Source organism: Bactrocera dorsalis, chromosome 2 (genome assembly GCF_023373825.1).
Source record: "Bactrocera dorsalis isolate Fly_Bdor chromosome 2, ASM2337382v1, whole genome shotgun sequence".
Taxonomy (NCBI): domain Eukaryota; kingdom Metazoa; phylum Arthropoda; class Insecta; order Diptera; family Tephritidae; genus Bactrocera; species Bactrocera dorsalis.
The window spans coordinates 48331143-48353383 of record NC_064304.1 but is presented as its reverse complement, the minus strand read 5'-3'; the positions used below and the strand labels follow the sequence as shown (position 1 = coordinate 48353383).

The 22241-nt window shown below is 37.1% G+C and overlaps 1 protein-coding gene across 1 annotated transcript in view; it reads right to left on the bottom strand.

The window, feature by feature from the left end:
• The window catches only part of LOC105221922 (uncharacterized), a 41591-nt gene extending 22960 nt beyond the window's left edge, over positions 1-18631 (bottom strand). The window contains exons 1-4 of the mRNA XM_049447131.1: positions 17090-18631; positions 15064-16279; positions 2806-3054; positions 1540-1793 (exon numbers count right to left, since the gene is read on the bottom strand). Coding sequence (XP_049303088.1) covers positions 1540-1793; positions 2806-3054; positions 15064-16069 — 1509 coding nt within the window. The 5' untranslated portion in view covers positions 16070-16279; positions 17090-18631. The remainder of the gene's footprint in view (positions 1-1539; positions 1794-2805; positions 3055-15063; positions 16280-17089) is intronic.
• Between the last annotated feature and the right edge of the window lie 3610 nt (positions 18632-22241).

Genomic DNA, 22241 nt, shown 5'->3' with positions numbered 1-22241 from the left:
TGTCTTAAAAATATAGTAATTTTCTTGCATATAACAAACTCAATCTCTGCGAAAATCAAATTGACCCCAATTGACTGAGAACAAATTAAAATATCAAATCAAATGTAAAATTTGTGCCACAATAAGTACAAGTAACGGTAGAAGTACTTTTTTCAATATCTTTTTTGGCAAATCATGCGTGAGTCGTGTCAAGCTGTAATGTTATTTTTGTTCAGTATCGTTTGGCACTTCAGCATGGAAAGACTTACACTTGAACAACGTTTACAAGTCATTCAACTTTATTACGAAAACTCACGTTTTGTAAAGAAAGTGTTTCGCGCGCTTCACGGACTGACGTATGGAACGATTTGAAACATTTTACGTCGAGATCTTAAATTGAAAGCGTACAAAATGAAGCTTGTGCAATAACTGAACCGCTCAACCTTCCCAAGCGCCATCGGTTCGCTCCTAAGCAACCTAAAGAGATTCAAGAGCTTCCTTTTCATCAAAAAATAACGGTTTGATGTAGTTTGTGGGCCAATGGAATCGGTCCATATTTCTTCAAAAATGATGCCGATGAGAACGTCAATGTTAATGACGACCGTTATCCCGCCATGAAAAGCGACTATTTGATGACTGAAAGCTCGTGATCCCGGCGACATTTGGCTGGCGGCCGGAGTTCCAAATTTTGGTACAAGGTTGCTTACAAAATTCATGTATCATAACAACGGAAGTCTAATGGCCGTGCACAGCGAAGAGAATATTGAGCATCAACAAATAGATGCTGATGATGAGATTGTTAATTGACAGAATTGTCACTTTTGGGGTTCTGAGAACCCACATTTGATTATCAAAAAATAAATGTATCAAATTGGACCATACTTTTTCGAAAATGAGGCTGGTGAAGCAATGACTTTCACTGATACTCCATAGCGCGAAATGACTGTTGTTTCAACAAGACGGTGCCACATGTCACACAGCTCGTGAAACATTTAAATTATGATCAGAATTGGCCCCGCAGATCCATTTAACAGCATTCGTTTTTTTAAAAGATTATTTAAAATCACAGCTCTTTGGCAACAATCATCCAACCACTCGAACTTTAAAGGAGGCGATTCAACGTTGCATTAATGAAATTCAGCTACATTTATGCAGAATAGTCAATGAAAATTTCGACAAACGAGTGCGTTTGTGTATGAAAAGCCGTGGAGGCCATTTGCCCCATATATAACATTATAAAAAAAACCTATCCTATATACTTTATGGTTAAGTAAAAAATTACAAAGGCTAAAAACTGTGTTTTCTATTTAGTTCTAATCTTGTGTTAATTTTGCAACAGCCTGTTTTATTGTTATCCAAACAAAATTAAGTGAATGTCGTAATGGATGCAAAAGTTTTCCCTGCAGGGATGCTCTCTCGCATGCCCACAAACAATTTTACGCCCACTGCTTTTCAGTTATCATTTTATTTTTTTCATTTTAATTCAATTCGGCGCCTTCTCTCACGTATCACATCTTCTCATACCCACTGACTTTGGCTTTATGGCAAACAGTTACTTACCGTATGATGGTGGTCGATAAGATGATGGTGGTGATGATATTTGGTGGAGTGATATGTCTGTTGATAGTAGGAGCACAGCTTGAAGAGATGGGACAGCGCGGGGAAGAGGAATAGCAAGAATTTGAGCAGCAACTTCTTGGCAGCGCCGACACCTATCACCAACGGCAACAGCCAGAACAATTTGATTTTGATGATTTTTATAATGAGCACAAGCGCCAGAAATGATAGTAATAATTTGCTGCGTAAGAATTTCTCTGGAAATAAGATGATTTGTTGAAGAATAATTAGTCAGATTTCATTGAAATTTCAAGTGCATTTGAATGGCAATATCAGGACTTGAAATTTTATATCAATGAGAAATTCGTTGATGTAAAGTACTTAGGGTATTTATAGAAAATGAAGGAAATTTGATATTGCAAATTCAAGCAAATGTGTGTAATTAAACTAACAGAAATGTACTGACACAATTTCGACAAGCAACTGCTAATTTAAGTTTTATTCTATTGCAAATATACTAAAGGTAAAAAAAAAATAAGATTAAACATTTTAGCCCTTGGAAACCATAACCTAGCATTTACTGTGTGTGAAAGCCTTATGCTATATAGTATATATTTCTTCGAAGATTACTTCTTTGTCTTAGACAATAACACACGCCAAATTTTGTGGAAATATCTCGTCAAATGAAAAAGTTCTGCACACAAACACATTATTCCGATCGTTCAGTATGTATGGCAGCTTCTTAAAGAGAAAACGACGGTTGCAAAATTTTAGAACGACTGACGGATAGGCAGATGGACATAGCTAAATCGACTCATCTGATCACGCTGATCATTTATGTACTTGTATATATTACATATGGAATATACTGCTCAGGCTATAAATATTGTAAAACATCGACAATAAATCTCTCAATATCTGAATTTTTTCCATATAATTGGCAACAGTTAATAGAAAAAGCGAACAGGCACCATTACGTGGTATCATGTTTAGACTCATCTAAATGGTTTCAAAAACATTAATAGTCGAAGCTAAAATAGAAAATATTGAATTCGAAATAGAGCTGAACTCACCGACCTTCTAGATACTTAACCTTTACAAATGTTTAAATCAATATAAATTAATATTTAAAAATGTTTAACTTTGAGTTTGTAAATAAGTTTTAATGAGCTTTTTCAAGAAACTTCTATATATAAATTTATCATGTACACCTTCATATTTCATTTCGTTATAATATTGTTACTATATTTATCCGTTATAACAACTTACGTATCTTCTTCATGATTATTTTGCCAGCCAAACGGGCTTCCACTTCCTGTTTCGGTATCAACTCCAGCTTTGCGATAATTCCATTCCCTTCGAATGAACGTGGAGAAATGCGAAATGTGGCGCCATCAAACATCATCTCCGGCAATTTAATTTCCAAGTCGTGTGTCATAGCGAATTTTACGCTTTTGCCGTAGAGGGCGTTGGTAACTTCTTCAATGGGCGTTTCAGTTGTCTCACTCTCTGTGTGGGCTAAAAAGACAAAGAATTCATTACAATTTATTGTGAAAATAGTATTAATGTGAAAAATTCACAATAAAATATTTTTAAAATAATTCTGTTTGCACCAAAGAATCTTATGTGGGTAATTAATTTATAAATAAAAAGCCATAGTTTCACTATGATTGGTTTATTTTTACTCATGTTACAGCTAACAAGGACGGGCGAACGGACAGACAGACATGCGGGTTTCATGCCGTCTCGTTGTCCTGATAAGTTATATGTATATTCATAGCTCTATAGCTATGTATATCTATTAATTTTAGGTGTTACAAACAACCGTTAGGTGAGCAAGCCTATTTTACATGTTGCAAGAGTATAATACACAATAACGTATATTTTAAATTTTATTTCCATTCGAATATGCAAGATGAAGTGGCATTTAAAATTTTAATAAATTTTTACCTTAACTCAAGTAGTTATGGCGAAATGAAATTAATTATTTTCCCTTAAAGGCCATTTAAATTTCTAGGCGAAATGAGCTAAGAAAATGCTTGTATTTAGTTTTGTTTGCACTCATTTATCTGTGAACACTTCCTTCATTCGCACTGTAGTGAATATTCTGTATTAATCTTCTCCTTTTTTCACGTACACTCCCATTATAGTTTTTATTTTCTCTCTTAGCTGAAAGCATTAACATGGCAGTAAACCTTTCCCTTTAATGCTTCCTACATTTTGAGTATTTAGTATTTGTATTTATTTTGGGCAGCAGTAAATAAGTTGGCCAACTAAACACTACGGTAGAGTGGCAATTACAGTGAAATTCCACATTGTGGACAGTAAACACAATGTTTTCAATAATATTTTCATACAAATCCAATTCCTATAATTAGACATTAGACATGAGTACGTTCCAATGACCGGACACATACACTTTATTTCAAATTATCTCGGGTAATCTGACAAGATCATAAAATATGTAAAGGAAATTGTTTAAAATTTGAATTTCTATGAATTTGTGGATCATAGTAAGCAAATTGACTTGTGCAGGCGTCTCTTGTCCGTAGAGCGGTCACCAGAAACAAATTAACGTGATAAATGTCATTGATTCCCCTAACTGACATTGGCTCGCAGTAAAAATATATTGTAGTTCTGAGTCTGGGAAATATGTTGTTGTAATCTTTATTAATGTTGTTGCCACAGTTCTAAAATGTTGAAAAGAGTTGAGATATTTTTCATTTTTGTAAATCGTTTCGTAGTCAACTTCCTAGTATACGAGTATACATATATGAAAATAATATACATTCATATTTTTATATACATATATATACTCATATTATATATATACTTATATATATATATTTATCTTTCCTAAAAAATTTTGTAAAATATGAAACATTTAATAAATTACAGCTTCTGTCTTTATTGTGACTTTAAGGATACACAACAGAATTTTTTGCCATTATCCTCATGTGCACAGCTCCCATTGTGTCCGTTTATGAGGAGCTACACTGTAATCCGTTGGCGAATTCGGCTTGGACCCGTGCTGAACTTTGAAATTCGATTTTGTTTCGCGGTAAAAGCTACAACCACAATCAAGTCAATTCGCTTTGGAGCTAAAGTTCCAAATTAATGTTCTTGTTGTTATAGTGCAGCATTTGCACTACAACATGTAATTTAGGGCAGTAAACAAAGGTAGGGTAGAGCGCGCTTGTATATATGTATTAATATATGTGTGTGTCAGCACAAATTGGCGATTGTAAGCCTCATGGAAGGCGAAAAGTAAAAGCTAAAAGCTTGCCTACAGTCGCCTGAGCACATTCACGCAGACTTTAACTAAAATAACTGAGATTAAAGTAAGAGTAAATCATTTAATTTCATGAAAGTTTGGCTGGTTTAGAATGTAAAGGGTGATTTTTTAAGAGCTTGATAACTTTTTTTAAAAAAAAAAAACGCATAAAATTTGCAAAATCTCATCGGTTCTTTATTTGAAACGTTAGATTGGTTCATGACATTTACTTTTTGAAGATAATTTCATTTAAATGTTGACCGCGGCTGCGTCTTAGGTGGTCCATTCGGAAAGTCCAATTTTGGGCAACTTTTTCGAGCATTTCGGCCGGAATAGCCCGAATTTCTTCGGAAATGTTGTCTTCCAAAGCTGGAATAGTTGCTGGCTTATTTCTGTAGACTTTAGACTTGACGAAGCCCCACAAAAAATAGTCTAAAGGCGTTAAATCGCATGATCTTGGTGGCCAACTTACGGGTCCATTTCTTGAGATGAATTGTTGTCCGAAGTTTTCCCTCAAAATGGCCATAGAATCGCGAGCTGTGTGGCATGTAGCGCCATCTTGTTGAAACCACATGTCAACCAAGTTCAGTTCTTCCATTTTTGGCAACAAAAAGTTTGTTAGCATCGAACGATAGCGATCGCCATTCATCGTAAACGTTGCGTCCAACAGCATCTTTGAAAAAATACGGTCCAATGATTCCACCAGCGTACAAACCACACCAAACAGTGCATTTTTCGGGATGCATGGGCAGTTCTTGAACGGCTTCTGGTTGCTCTTCACCCCAAATGCGGCAATTTTGCTTATTTACGTAGCCATTCAACCAGAAATGAGCCTCATCGCTGAACAAAATTTGTCGATAATAACACATTTCGAACCGAACACTGATTTTGGTAATAAAATTCAATGATTTGCAAGCGTTGCTCGTTAGTAAGTCTATTCATGATGAAATGTCAAAGCATACTGAGCATCTTTCTCTTTGACACCATGTCTGAAATCCCACGTGATCTGTCAAATACTAATGCATGAAAATCCTAACCTCAAAAAAATCACCCGTTATTAGAGAAAATTTACAAATTTTCGGGGAAATGCATGTTAGTGGACCCCCTGCATAGGATTGTGCGCTGGGTTTGGGACCCGCCACGTAAAAAACAGCCACAATGAAAAGGAAAAAACAGCCTCGGATGAGAGACCCCCCTTTTGATGACGACCATGGCGAAAGATTAATGGTCCTTTGCACGTTGGCCACGGCGAATGTCGCATTCGATGAAACGATGAGCTGTACGAGATATACGACGACATTGAGATAGTTCAGCGAATTAAAAGACAGCGGCTACGCTGGCTAGGTCATGTTGTCCGGATGGATGAAAACACTCCAGCTCTGAAAGTATTCGTCGCAGTACCCGCCGCGGGAAGCAGAGGAAGAGGAAGACCTCCACTCCGGTGGAAGGACCAAGTGGAGAAGGACCTGGCCCCGTTTGGAATATCCAATTGGCGCCACTTAGCGAAGAGAAGAAACGACTGGCGCGCTGTTGTGGACTCGACTATAATCGTGTAAGCGGTGTCTACGCCAGTAAAGAAGAAGAAGAAGCATGTTAGTGGATATACATACATTTGCTCTTCAAGACTGTGGGGAATCAACTAACTTATCAGTCAAAGAGGCTCAGTTCAGTAAGGTCAACAAAATAAAAATACAATGACAAAATTTCACACATAAGTGTATTATCTTTGCATTTCATTACCCATATTTTTACCCGTGAGAGCTAAAAGAACGACTTAAAAATTCGCATTTTACAAGGAAGACTTTAACTAGTGATTGTTGAAACAAAATAAACACGGATGTTTAATGTAAAACAAATTGGCTGTCAAAGTTCGGAGAGTTTCCCCCAAAAAAATAGCGATAAATTGTTTATAAGAGTTTTACTATTGTGAATGGTTCAAATGACAAACGAAATACATTTCTTTTGTTTTTGTATTTTTAAAACTTACGACTTAAAATCAATTTTTTATTTTTAAGAAAGAATCATAACACTACTGCACATGCGTCAGAAGATATGTCAGCGCAGGATTGCATCACAAGAGCTGTCCGTTCGTTTGAGCCTCTAATGAAGTCGAAATTTTGTCTACTTAATACTATCAATTGAATAATATCTATAGCAAAGAAAGTATCTAAACTTTAAGGCAAACAGACATTTACGATTTTTGAAAATCATAAATTGACCCCATCCATTCAATGTAAGTTTTTTTTTTATTACAGGAAATTTATGATTTTTTTGGATTGACAAATTTATATATTTACTTAAATTTAAATACGAATATAGTTACCACAAGTGCATGTGACAAATTTATAATATGTATATGTAGCTATACGAATTAATTTTCTTTTGAAAGGAATTTATGTAGTTGTCTATAATATTGGCAAATTTGTTCATTTGGTCTTAATTAATTCTCTTAATTTCTGTCTGAAAAAAAAATATATTTATTCTTTTTATTATAAAGAAATAGTAGAAATATTTAATTATTATTTTTTTTTAATTTGTAGCAAGACTTGAAGTATAAATATAACTTAAATAAGAAACAAGTTTAATGTAACGTTTTGTAGATCCCCATTACTTCCTTTGGAGCAGTGGATTAATAATACTGACTATAGTAAAATAATAAGCATTTATCAAGAAGCGGTAGCACCTGCTATGGAGGACATGTAATAGGTCTGCTTCACATATTACCTAATCTACTCAAATAATTTAATACACACTGATGCCTGGAACTGGCTAGAAATTCACTTTCATTTTCATCTCATACTTGTAATTATTATACTTTATTTCTAATGATAATTTATGCTAATTCTTTTACAATACTTGCATTGGTCGATTTCTTATACAAATGATTTCATTTTCATTCACATATGTAAATATGCATGAATATACCCTGCAGGAAAATTCACAAGTGTGAATGAACTTTTCTGTTAGTTAACCTTGGAAAGTTGTCAGAATTACCTTTCATTAAGTAAATTTTTCCTATATTAGTATATTACCAATCAAAATCTTGTCAATTTTGCCAGTTTTATACAGCAAAACTTCGGATCGGTTTGATTTTTTGAATTTTTCGCGATAATTCCGATTTTTTTCTACTGGGGTTTTTTTGCAGGTATGTGCGTGTGACTGGTAGACTGGAATTGGTCAGCGCACAGTTTACGTGCTGATCGCCGCTGATCTTCTTTACTTCTTTCTCCTATGCGTTAACGCAATACTTTTTGTTTGTGTTAAAGATTTTATTTATTTATTTCATCGTTCGCTTTGATCATTGATGTTAACTCTTACCTGTTGTTGTTGCTGGCTTCTTAACAAAAATTCACTTTTGCTGGAAAAACTTTCACTAATCAGCGTATGCACGTAGGTACATATTTTAGCATGTTTTTATGTAGTTATGAATGTACGAGTATGTATGAATATGTCAGCCGATAGCTGTTAATAAGTGCATGTGTGTGTGCATTCGCGTTTGGTTAGCACGAAACCGAATTTATGTGAAAATTCCAAGCGAGTGTTTGTGTCTGTTGTTATTGGCGTAAAAGTTAACTCTTTTGCTCCACATGCGCATGCTTAGCCAATCTCGGATTTCGTTGCGCTTCTAAATGTAATCTGTGAGAAAAAATTGCATTCATTACATTCGATGTGGTTCACGTGAAGTCCAGTGGCTATTGAGTCATTCTTTTCGCATTTCTTTTTCGTTGTGCATTTGTTTATGTTTATCGTTTTTTGCACTTCGAAACTTTCATCAAATAGTCGCACACGCAGTAATGTGTTTGCCAGCTAACTGAGTTAATTTAAGTGCTTTAAGGCAGCTAAGAGAGGGGACTCGAACATGGTAGCATGCCTCATCTGATCTTAATATTACATAATAGTTGTCATTGATGTAACAGTGAAGTTAATTGTCAAAGATAATTTACGCAATTAAGTTTCTACAGTTTAATTGTCTGCTACTTGAAGTAATGTAGCCTATTTTTTATGTAAATAAAAGATAATTATGCGACAATAACATGCATACGGCAACAGTACTCTCTACTTGGCTATAAAAATGTTGAACAATTTAATTTGCATTATATAATAATTAGCGTCACTCGTAATTTGTACTTACTAAACGAATTTGCTGTTACATAAAATGCGTTCATTGAAATGGATATGCTTATGTAAATAATTTACTTGCGTCTCTATGTAATAAGGAAGAAACTCAAGGGCAAGGCTTTCTCGATACTTAATATAATTTTAAATTTCATCTGATTTTTTCATTTTACCGCATATAATCGAGAGCCAATGATGTTTTTGAAAAGAAAAATTTGCACAAATAGGCCTTTAAGGATGGAATATCTTAGGGTTAAAAATTGTCCAAATTATATGAATTCAAGGTCCATATACCGCCTAGGTGCACCCCAGCGCCCTTGGTTGACTAATTGTCGAAAGTATCGGTTGATCTATGAGATATATTACGGAAATACGAAGAAAGTATTTTTTTGATAACAGAAAAAATTAGTTAAATCGGGACAATAATTCCCCTAGCATCCATATACTAATATAAATATTTTTGATCTTCCGGTTGATTTTATACTGCTAATATTGTCTAACTTGTGAGTGATCTCAGTGATGACAAATTGAAGCATGTTTTTCTGATAACAGTATATATCTACTTCTGAGGTTAAAATAAATACAATTGAGTGAAAACTGTCCTTATTTAACTTAATCTTAATCTTTATGGATTTTCAAATATTCGGTTGATTTATTCCATATATATTCAGAGATCATTTTGTTATGTTAATAATACGAGTATGTAGTAATACCAAAAATAGATACAATCGAGTTAATACCATACCTATCCTCCATATACATAACAAAAGATTTTCTAACTTCCGGTTGCAACTTATCTTAGCATAATTAACTGAATGATCTAAGTATTACCGATAAGTCGAATATTTCGGTCAGGACCTGAGTTATTGTATATTTATAAAAATCGAGCAATGACAAAAACATACCATATATAATAATTTCCGACTTTCAAGCTGACTTTACACCGTTTAGGTTGGTCAAAATGTGTGATATTATATGGAAATTTAGTGGATCAGTTTTCTTAAAAATTATGTGGTTTTGCACTGAACATTACTCTATTGGTCTAACCTTTGGTTCAAACCTCTCATCATCATCTCAATATATTAAATATAGCCACTAACTTTTGAATTACTTAGATCATGATATGGAATATCTCATTCTAGAATGATTTCAATGTTAAAACTAAAATAAAGGGAAAAACTAGATCCACTGTATGATCTTCAGTATAATTGATTAACATACCACATTGATTGCAATTCATTCACGAATGATGAATCTTGAAATTTTGAGCAACAACTTTTAGTACTAAGTTGTGCTAACACCTGAAGGTAACGTCCCGGCTTTGATCCTAAGTACAAGTAATTGCGAAATTGTAAAATTGTCGGTTATACCCGAACTTTGACTTTTAGTCGGTTAGAATGCTCTCCATGAATGTGGGATCGGATTTCGCACGATCGAGCCTATCAAAAGAGACCTCTTTACGGAAAAAAGTGCAGCTTTATCGGGACGAGTCGAGCAAGAACGTGTTTCATACCCAAAATATCCATCAATATCATTCGAATGGACTCGAGCTCTCTTACCATCTCTCTAACATTGCCTGACGACAGCATATACTTCACATTTTAAATATTTTGATCAGTTGAAGAGGTAGAAGATCGTTCAGAACGAACGCAACGATTCCTCAAACGAAATTTGATTAGAAATACAAAATTTGAGACAAATTTTTTGTTAAATATTTTTTTCCCATTGTAAAAATCGCAACGGACTATAGAGGTGTACTTTAGCAGCTGCAGTAAATAAACTGGCTGACAGATCGCGCTCATTTTTGGTATAGTAATTGAGAACAGCGAAATATGGATATCTGTGGTACTAGATTTCAGCAAAAGAAAATACATCAAGCTACCTGGCTGCCTCCGGATCGAAAAGCCACCAAAAAGATCGATCACGTTGTGATAGACGTGATAGATCATACAAAAGCACAGCTGGTACGACGAGGAGTGCCGTGTCGCAGCGGAGAGAAAACAGACTGCCTACCTCGCAACGTTACGATCGACCACGACACGCGCGGGATGGGATAGATACCGAAAGTTGAAGAGTGAAGTGAGACGCATTTGCAGAAAGAAAAAGAAAGAGGCCGAAATGCGTGAGTGTGAAAAGCTTAATAAGCTGGTCGACAGGGGTAATGCTCGAAAATTCTATGAAAAAATGCGGAGGGTTACAGAAGGTTTCAAGACCGGAGCATACTCTTGCAGAACCCCCAAAGGTGATCTAGTCACCGATGCCCAGAGCATATTTAAATTATGGAGATCGGTAAATCAACAACGGACCAGATATTCATCATGCGCCAAATCTTGGAAAAGACCAGTGAAAGGAGAATCGACACTCACCACCTATTCGTCGATTTCAAAGCTGCTTTCGACAGCACGAAAAGGAGCTGCCTTTATGCCGCGATGTCTGAATTTGGTATCCCCGAAAAACTAATACGGCTGTGTAAAATGACGTTGACCAACACGAAAAGCTCCGTCAGGATCGGGAAGGACCTCTCCGAGCCGTTCGATACCAAACGAGGTTTCAGACAAGGCGACTCCCTATCGTGCGACTTTTTCAATCTTCTGCTGGAGAAAATTATTCGAGCTGCAGAACTGAATCGAGCAGGTACAATCTTTTATAAGAGTGTACAGATGCTGGCGTATGCCGATGATATTGATATCATCGGTCTCAACACCCGCGCCGTTAGTTCTGCTTTCTCCAGACTGAACAAGGAAGCACCGCAAATGGGTCTGGCAGTGAACGAGGGCAAGACGAAATATCTCCTGACGTCAAACAAACAGTCGTCGCGCTCGCGACTTGGCTTCCACATCACTGTTGACAGTCATAACTTTGAAGCTGTAGATAATTTCGTCTATTTAGGAACCAACGTTAACACCACCAACAATGTCAGCTTAGAAATCCAACGCAGGATTACTCTTGCCAACAGGTGCTACTTCGGACTGAGTAGGCAATTGAAAAGTAAGGTCCTCTCTCGACGAACAAAAGCCAAACTCTATAAGTTACTCATAATTCCCGTCCTGCTATATGGTGCAGAGGCTTGGACGATGACAACAACCGATGAGTCGACGTTGCGAGTTTTCGAGAGAAATGTTCTGCGAAAGATTTATGGTCCTTTGCGCGTTGGCCACGGCGAATATCGCATTCGATGGAACGATGAGCTGTACGAGATATACGACGACATTGACATAGTTCAGCGAATTAAAAGACAGCGGCTACGCTGGCTAGGTCATGTTGGCCGGATGGATGAAAACACTCCAGCCCTGAAAGTATTCGACGCAGTACCCGCCGCGGGAAGCAGAGGAAGAGGAAGACCTCCACTCCGGTGGAAGGACCAAGTGGAGAAGGACCTGGCTTCGCTTGGAATATCCAATTGGCGCCACGTAGCGAAGAGAAAAAACGACTGGCGCGCTATTGTTGACTCGGCTATAATCGCGTAAGCGGTGTCTACGCCAGTAAAGAAAGAAAGAACACTTCTCCAGCCTGCTGAATGGTAGTGAACGTACAACGCCAAGAGAATGGATGACGATAGAGTAGACGTTCCATTACCCGACCATGAAGAAGTTTGAATAACAATTGTCGGCCGAACTATTAAAACACGGTGGCGAAGAACTGATAAGAAACATGCATCAGCTTCTTTGTAAAATATGGTCAGACGAAAGCATGCCCAAAAAGGGAGACCCCACAATCTGCGCCAACTACCGTCGGATAAGCCTCCTCAACATCGCGTATAAGGTTCTATCGAACGTATTATGTGAAAGATTAAAGTCCGCCGTCAACAACTTATTGGACCTTATCAGTGTGGCTTTAGACCTGGTAAATCAACAACCGACCAGATATTCACTATGCGCCAAATCTTGGAAAAGGCCCGTGAAAGGAGAATCGATACCCACCACCTCTTCGTCGATTTCAAAGCTACTTTTGACAGCAAGAAAAGGAGCTGCCTTTATGCCGCGATGTCTGAATTTGGTATCCCCGCAAAACTAATACGCCTGTGTAAACTGACGTTGAGCAACACCGACAAGGCGACTCTCTATCGTGTGACTTTTTCAATCTGCTGCTGGAGAAAATTATTCGAGCTGCAGAACTTAGTCGAACAAGTACAATATTTTATAATAGTGTACAGCTGCTGACGTATGCCGATGATATTGATATCATCGGCCTTAACACCCGCGCCGCAAATGGGTCTGGCAGTGAACGAGGGCAAGACGAAATATCTCCTGTCATCAAACAAACAGTCGTCGCACTCGCGACTTGGCTCTCACGTCACTGTTGACAGTCATAACTTTGAAGTTGTAGATAGTTTCGTATATTTGGGAACCAGCATAAACACCACCAACAATGTCAGCCTGGAAAACCAACGCAGGGTAACTCTTGCCAACAGGTACTACTTCGGACTGAATAGGCATTGAAAAGTAAAGTCCTCTCTCGACAAACAAAAGCCAAACTCTATAAGTCGCTCATGTGGTGCAGAGGCTTGGAGTCGACGTTGCGAGTTTTCGAGAAAAATGTTCTGCGAAAGACTGGCCACGGCGAATATCGCATTCGATGGAACGATGAGCTGTACGAGATATACGACAATATTAACATAGTTCAGCGAATTAAAAGATAGCGGCTACGCTGGCAAGGTCATGTTGTCCGGATGGACGAAAACACTACAGCTCTGAAAGTATTCGACGTAGTACCCGCCGGGGGAAGCAGAGGAAAAGGAAGACCTCCACTCCGTTGGAAGGATCAAGTGGATCAGGCTTCGCTTGGAATATCCAGTTGGCGCCGCGTAACGAAAAGAAGAAACGACTGGCGCGCTGTTGTTAACTCGACTATAATCGCGTAAGCGATGTCTACGCCTAGGATTTCGATTAATGGCAATTTATGAGCGCGCTAGTGTCCTTTTATGCACCTTATCTCAATTTTTAGTCAAGAGACGGCTAACACCAACAGACTGACGAACGGATGGACGAACAGACAGTTAACGGGCCTCTTTCAGTCAGTCTAGCCTAAGTTCATAAGTATCTATCTCGATTAGTTTTTGGTGTTACAAATAACCGTTGTGTGAACAAAACTATTATACTTTGCACTTTTAGTGCTTAGTTATTGCACTTTAGAGGTTTTTGCTTAATGTCATTATGTGGGCGGGACAATAGTCCGATTATGCCAATAAAAATATTACCTTCGTCATAATACCATGGAACACGTTGCAAAGTTTCATCGCACCTTTTTATTTTTTACTCAAGTTATCACTTGCACAAACAACGGAGGTCCTGTTACCCAGATTTCAACTCAGGTTGAGGTGATTATCAGGGTTGCGAATTTGTTAGTTCAAATAGTTTTGGATTAAATATTAAATTCTTATTTTTAATCTCGATGTTGTAGTTAAAAATTTTAATTGAAAATTTAATAACAAGAAGAAGAAGTTCGGGGCAGAAATATATACGATATGTAATGCCAAGGTCAAAATATTTCACAAATCTCACTTTTTTACTGATTACATATATCGCATAAGGATTATTCCGTGCTTTTCATTTTATGTGTAATTCGGTGACGGTGAATCGAGACTATACTATCATAGTATGAATAATTGATGACCGACTCTGTGCGTTTGTAATATCTTTCCATATTGTTTCGTTTATTTGATTAATTGTAGATTTCTCTATAGTGAGGAATGCGAGAGAGCATCTAGTGTAAATATTTAGTTACTACCATACTGGCACATTGTCCACAAATTGCCAGGAATGTGGTCAGAATGTGTAAAAGGCAATGGTCAATGTTTTGAATATTTTTTATTTTACTCTTCCATTCAAAATTTGTATTTAATTTTTACAAAAAAAAAAACAAATTTCATGCCGATATAATGGACCACGGCACTTCCGAAATGAAATTGAGTATTCGAAAATATCAAAATACTCGTATTTTTTAATATCGAAAATTGATTTTGTTTGCTTGTAAGTATTGCTTCTAAAATAACAATTAAGGAAAATGCACACACATACGTATATATACTATACATATGTACATATACATAGTATATGAAAGATATGTGCATTAGGTAAATCTAAATAAAAACACATATACATATTTATTAAAATATATTATTTTTAGTTTTTTCCTACCTTTTGTGGCCCGGCCTTCTTCATGGGGTATCTCGTTGGAGAGTAACTGTTCTTCCTCGGATAGCAGCATTTTAATTGAGTTCTGCTCATCCGAAGATCCATCCATGCCAGCCTTCGCGGCGGCCGCTTCCGTTGGCTCATGTTGCATATCCGCGTAGTCCACTTGATTGCGGTAGAATTTCAAGCGCTGCGTTATATTTACATCATGTGCGTCGAGCGCACCGTTCAAGTACGTGAAGACGTTCTTCTGGAAACAACTGACGGTGGGTTGCTGGTAGCAATCGCGTATAATGTCATCCCACAATTCATTGCCAGTAGAGAAACGTTTTGCAAAACGCATGAAAATCGAGTCGCCGCCATTTTTGCGGCCAGCATTGTCACTACCATCACTGTTACCATTGATTTGGCTTTGATTGCGCCAACTATAGTCGTGGCTGGTTGTTGCATCGAGCTCTTGCCAATTGCTTGTGTTAATTGCTACTGACGGGCTACTAAGCTCGTTGTTGGAGGGTAATGTGTGATTGTCTCTCGTAGTCGATTGCATTGGTGTCGTACTTTCGTACATGTCCATGCTTTCAGTTGGCGTCACACTTGCAACGGATAGCAGGATGACAAGTAGCAACGCAAATGGATGAAGTTTGTCGGACAAGTGACAGCCTTGCAGCATAAACATCGCTCGCATACGCAAAGAGTTTCTCGGTGTGACTGATGGTGCTGAAGAGGGTCTTTGAAAAATTGAGTTATTTGCTGGCGTTGCCCTACTGTGCCGATTTCGCACGCAGTGTCTGTGGTTGATCACGGCCGCAGCTGCTGTGTGACTATGTTTGCTGTTGGTCATGCTGATGTCGACTTGTGGTTTTTCCATCCAATTTGGCAATATGATTGATCTGTGGTATGTGTCGTTGTTTTTTGTTTCTGTAGTTTCTATTTTCAAATCGGTGGTTCTCACCATCGCGTTTGCTAACAAACCTTCTTGGTGGTAATAGTCTCGCAGTTTTTTCTGCATTTGTTGTTGTGGATGCGTTCACTTCTGTAGTAGGTTGTGGCTTTGTTGCATTTGTTGTTATTGTTTATTCAATGTTTTCACGTATTTTGTTTCGTAGAACTTCTTCTTTTGCAATATTTATTGCTGGTTACAATTCAACGTTTAACAACTTTCTACTTCTTGCGATTTTTCCATTAATGTAGTCACTTTTTTCTCAATTATCCGGCTGCACTAGTTATGGAAAATGCATATTTAATTACGTTAGTACTATTTTTTATTAGGATACACACATCACCGATTATATTTAGGAAGGAGAAATTTAAAGAATTTCATAAGAATCTTGAGAGGTTGTAATTTCATATTACCAGATTTGAGTCCTATGCTTGAAACAAGTTTTTGAGCCGTGGGCTTAAATTAGAGCACAAAGAAATGACTCTCAATTCGCAGTCCTTTGATTTGAGAATTATTTAAGGGTGAAAATTTGATAAGCGATACGGTTGTCACAAATAAGAAATTGCCAAAAAATCTATAGCGGTCAGTATTCACTGAAATTTGGAACTATTTTATATAGACGATGAACACAATTTTCAAAATAAAAGTTTTCAAGAAGATCTAAAATAATTTCGATCTAATATAGATAATATGAAAGAATATGTATATGGCTTCTAAAACCCGATCAGCCATTTAAAAGTCTTCAAGAATGACGCATTCTTATGAGAAGAGCCACTAAGCCTAAATAATTCCTCTATGGTTATAATTTAAATAAAACCTGTTATCTCAACAATTTTTTATAAATGACTTAATTTGATTTTTAGCTTGAGGTTCGTTGCTTAAATCTTTTGTTTTCGCAATACTATATATGAGCTAACTCCATTTTCACTTAATTAAGAGCACTTATTATCGGTACGACTAATCGCAGTAAAAATGGTTAATTTGACACCGTTTGAGATAATTTTTTACCCATAAGCGTACAAAACACTCTATTCAATTACAAATAGTTACTTAATTTGTTTAACAACACACTTCTTTGTTTATCTATACCTCCAAAATACATGAAAAAAGCTTAGAAATCAGCAGCTTAAAAAACAAAAACAAGAGGGTAAACAAACTTTGATTGGACCACAATGGCCCGCTCGTCGATTGTGGGTGAGTATGTCAAAATGTTGCCCACTTTTTCGAACAATTTCACTACGTGCGCGCTTAAGTCGACTATTTCAACTATTGTGAGTGAGACCCAATGCTTATTGTTGTGCCCACTTTTCTATGCCAACCATTCAACGACCAATCGATTGTCACTTTCGAGCACTTGAAATTGTCGGGCGGTGTTTGTTACTTTCTTTTGGCGTTTGCACTTTTACAAATTGAATATTTTGCGCAGAAATCGTAAACGGTTTGAAACTGCCAATTAGCACATTCTTGGTTATTGTGTTTTTTACGTTTTTGTACGGTTTACGCTCGGAATTTCAGCCGAATTGGTATCTTTCTAGGTGAGCCTAAAGCGTACAAAGTCATTAATAATTTACAAAACAACAACAAAAGCAAAATTCCCCGACACTTGCTGTTTAAGCTTGGCGCTAATAAGGTGGGCGCTCGTTTTCATTTATTTAGTTATTTTGTTGTTATTGTTATATTTAGTGTGCTTCACTGATTTTTGTCACTTTTGCGTCGGCTTTGACTTTCACAATTTAACACATTTCGTTTTACACATTAACATCGCTGCGCGTAAAAGTGTCACTGTCAGCTGTCTGGTTGTTGTTATTATTGAGTGTTATTATTCACTTGGAGCTTTCGAATTCCTTACTTGCCTATAAGGCCGTCATATATTTTGTATAGTTTGCTAGGGAGCGTTGGCGTGTGCGTGCGCATGCGTTGTCATCCGGCAACTGAACGTGTAGAGATCATGGCGCGCATTTTTCTTCTTTGCAGCGGTACGCTATGTGGCCTAAAAGCAGCGCCAGTCACAGAAAAATAACAAACACTCTGCTGAGGTAATTATCTTGTGATAGATAGAGATTGTGGCAAGTTAACAGCCGGCGCTGGAAGACTGGTTTTAATATTTTTGCTGGCTGTTGGTGCATCAGCTGCTACGTATATGAAGCTGTGAATAGAAATCTGTGTATTTTTTGTTGCCAATAACGCGCTAGTTGTCAAAATTGCAACTCAGCTTGGCTTGACTGCTTTCTGGAAACTCTTCTTCATCTACTTCACTATTAATTTGTTTATATTTCTAACCCTCTCTCTTTGTCCGCTTTCTTTAACTCTCTTTTGCTCACTAGTATTTGTGCTCTCTTTAATAGCCACCTAACTTCGTTAAGTTTTCTTCACACGATGCACGTTGAACGAAAACGGCATTTGCTGCATATTGCCGTGACTTTTCGAACGGCTTTTGACTTTGTGCTTTGCATATATGGTATGCCTTGAGGCAACAGCTGTGTTGTCAGACTTCTGCCTTATTGAGTGTAGACTGTTGTTTGTTTTGGCCGGAATTGACTTCTCAGGAATTCTGTCTATTTCTTGTTTGCATTCCGCGATAACCATTAAACTCACCTTACCGGTAGGTTTCAGGTTTATTGTCCACGCAGAGCTACTTTTCATTTGTTGTTACTTAAGTGTGCTTGTGTGGGTTGCGGATTATGCGCATAAGTTGGAGCAGGTCATTCATAATTACTAGCACTGCTTTTGCTTGGATTCTGTCAGCGCTTATTATGTTAGTGTCTTGAAAGTGGATTATAAGATGATGGTATGACTATCCCCCTTCTAAACGTTAACAAGACACCCACTTTTGGGTGAAAACTTATATACCAGGAACGAATTAATCAAATAGAACCAAATTTAGTGTAAAACATTAGCCTAACATTCTTATACCATAGTGTGAAAATTTGCGAAATCGCTTCCTTATATCGGAATTAAATTTTCAATTCCATCAAATTCTTTCACTATACATAAATAGTTATATGAATCAAAATCCTATGAAGTAATGGGAATAAAACTTTACACAATTAGTACATCTTTGTATACTCTTGTGACCTGTTGCTATAGATTATAATAGTTTTGTATCATCTAAAACTATGCGATATACATAGGTATAGGGTTATAAACGGCCACGCAAACCTTACCAATCAAAATTTTCAAGTATTGTGCATATTTGACTACATTTTATAGCGGTACTTTTTGCGGTATAGAAATTTTTTATTTAAAAATAAGATAATGATATGATATTAATCAAAATATTAAAAATTAAAAACAAAACACATTCAGCTATAGATAAATCAACTGAAAGATAGTGAGCATTATAATATGAGCTCGAAATGTAAGATACTGACATGCGATGAGAAAATGATATATTTTTATTTTTTTAATTTAATTTCATTTACACTATATTTGAAGTTAATATTTTATTTAATTTTTTTTTTAATTGAAACACGAAGTTTAGTAGGTGTATCACTTTAAAAACAATAAAATCGGCCGCTTTTTATAAGCACAGAAAAACTAATGTGTGTTTTACTCATTAAAAGTAATATATTAAAAACTATAATTATAATTAGATAATTTAATTTAAATTAAGATATAAAATTGTAACTTAAGAACGTAAGAAACACGTGTGGGCAAAAAATTTTGAAAAAGTGAGCTTGACCCTGCCTTGTAATCAGTTTAATGTACATATCTCCTAAACCACTAAAGGTACAATAACCTCGCTCACTCCCCATATAACGATACTATTAAAAACTACTTAATGCGCAATAAATCTATAACTATGTAAATCCACCAGATATATTTGATTTTATCTTCGAGATGGGATGAGAGAGCTTTATAGAAGGCGGTGTAAAAATTGCCACCGCACACTTTTTAGTGAAATCCAATAACTCGGGACACGGTATTCTTCGAAATCGGACAACAGCCTACTTCCCATAAATCACAAATTTAAATACCATTTGATACTTCCAATTTCCAGTCCACAAATGGAGAAATAACTAATTCAACGGGATTTAATTTTGCACGAATAATACCTTTTTAGTGTGCCACCTTTTGACCAAAAATTATTCAAATCCAATAAAAATTGTTCAAGCCTCTAAGTACCGTATATTGTACCGCAGTACCTATGTTTATCTGTATGTCAAAAATGTGTTGAATCGGGATTATATGTACTTCCCTTAGCCCCATATATCTATTATCTGTATAAAGATTTTCGAACTTCCAGGTGACTATGTACCGCATAAATCGATAATCATGTGAAAATGAGATAGGGAGTTTTAATCACAACAGTGTATCTTTGTGCCTAAAATACATACATACATGTGAGCGCAAACTTGAAAATATATAGGCCAATATAACTAATATCAGGATTTTCGATCATCCGGCTGACTTTACTCTTTATAACGGTTGTTTTAGTATGTGAAATGTAAATAGTATTGGGAAAAATAGATAAAATCGGGTCGATACTACCCCAACTTTCTTATACTAGATATAATGTTTTTCGTTTTTATAACATAGAGTATATGTATGTACATATACAATTGCTTGGATTTCGATCATCTGCTTTTACATTTTAAATTATTTGGCTTGGCTTTGATTCTTGCCCGTTACAAGAATATGAAAGGTTCCGTTCCACCCGAACTTAGCCCTTCCTTACTTTTTGAAGATAATATTCACACAGATACGGAATATGTAAACCAAAGTGTCTTTAACTGAGTTTTTATCCAAATTATGATACATTGTATTGAAATTCAGAGAGAATGTCTTACGGTGTTCCTTCCGGTTGAATTTTTATCGTGTGCTTGTATCGGTCACTATGTGAGTTGCTTTTATCAAATTTAGAGAGCATCTTATTAAAACATAGTGTTTTAGTGTCGATCGATATATCTTAACGAATATATAAAAATATATCTTCTTCTTTACAGGCGTAGACACCGCTTACGCGATTATAGCCGAGTCAACAACGGCGCGCCAGTCATTTCTTCTCTTCGCTACGTGCCGCCAATTGGATATTCCAAGCGAAGCCAGGTCCTTCTCCACTTGGTCCTTCCAACGGAGTGGAGGTCTTCCTCTTCCTCTGCTTCCCGCGGCGGGTACTGCGTCGAATACTTTCAGAGCTGGAGTGTTTTCATCCATCCGGACAACATGACCTAGCCAGCGTAGCCGCTGTCTTTTAATTCGCTGAACTATGTCAATGTCGTCGTATATCTCGTACAGCTCATCGTTCCATCGAATGCGATATTCGCCGTGGCCAACGCGCAAAGGACCATAAATCTTTCGCAGAACTTTTCTCTCGAAAACTCGCAACGTCGACTCATCGGTTGTTGTCATCGTCCAAGCCTCTGCACCATATAGCAGGACGGGAATTATGAGCGACTTATAGAGTTTGGCTTTTGTTCGTCGAGAGAGGAGTTTACTTTTCAATTGCCTACTCAGTCCGAAGTAGCACCTGTTGGCAAGAGTAATCCTGCGTTGGATTTCCAGGCTAACATTGTAGGAGGTGTTAATGCTGGTTCCTAAATAGACGAAATTATCTACAACCTCAAAGTTATGACTGTCAACAGTGACGTGAGCGCCAAGTCGCGAGTGCGACGACTGTTTGTTTAATGACAGGAGATATTTCGTCTTGCCCTTGTTCACTGCCAGACCCATTTGCGTTGCTTCCTTGTTCAGTCTGGAGAAAGCAGAACAAACGGCGCAGGTGTTGAGACCGATGATATCAATATCATCGGCATACGCCAGCAGCTGTACACTCTTATAAAAGATTGTACCTGATCGTTGGGCATGCTTTCGTCTGACCATATTTTACAAAGAAGCTGATGCATGTTTCCTATCAGTTCTTCGCCACCGTGTTTTAATAGTTCGGCCGGCAATTGTTATTCGAACTTCTTCATGGTCGGGTAATGGAACGTCTACTCTATCGTCATCAATTCTCTTGGCGTTGTACGTTCACTACCATTCATCAGGCTGGAGAAGTGTTCCCTCCATAATTTAAGTATGCATCGGTGACTAGATCACCTTTGGGGGTTCTGCAAGAGTTTGCTTCGGTCTTGAAACCTTCTGTAATCCTTCGCATTTTTTCGTAGAATTTTCGAGCATTACCCCTGTCGACCAGCTTATCAAGCTTTTCACACTCATGCATTTCGGCCTCTTTCTTTTTCTTTCTGCAAATGCGTCTCGCTTCACTCTTCAACTCTCGGTATCTATCCCATCCCGCACG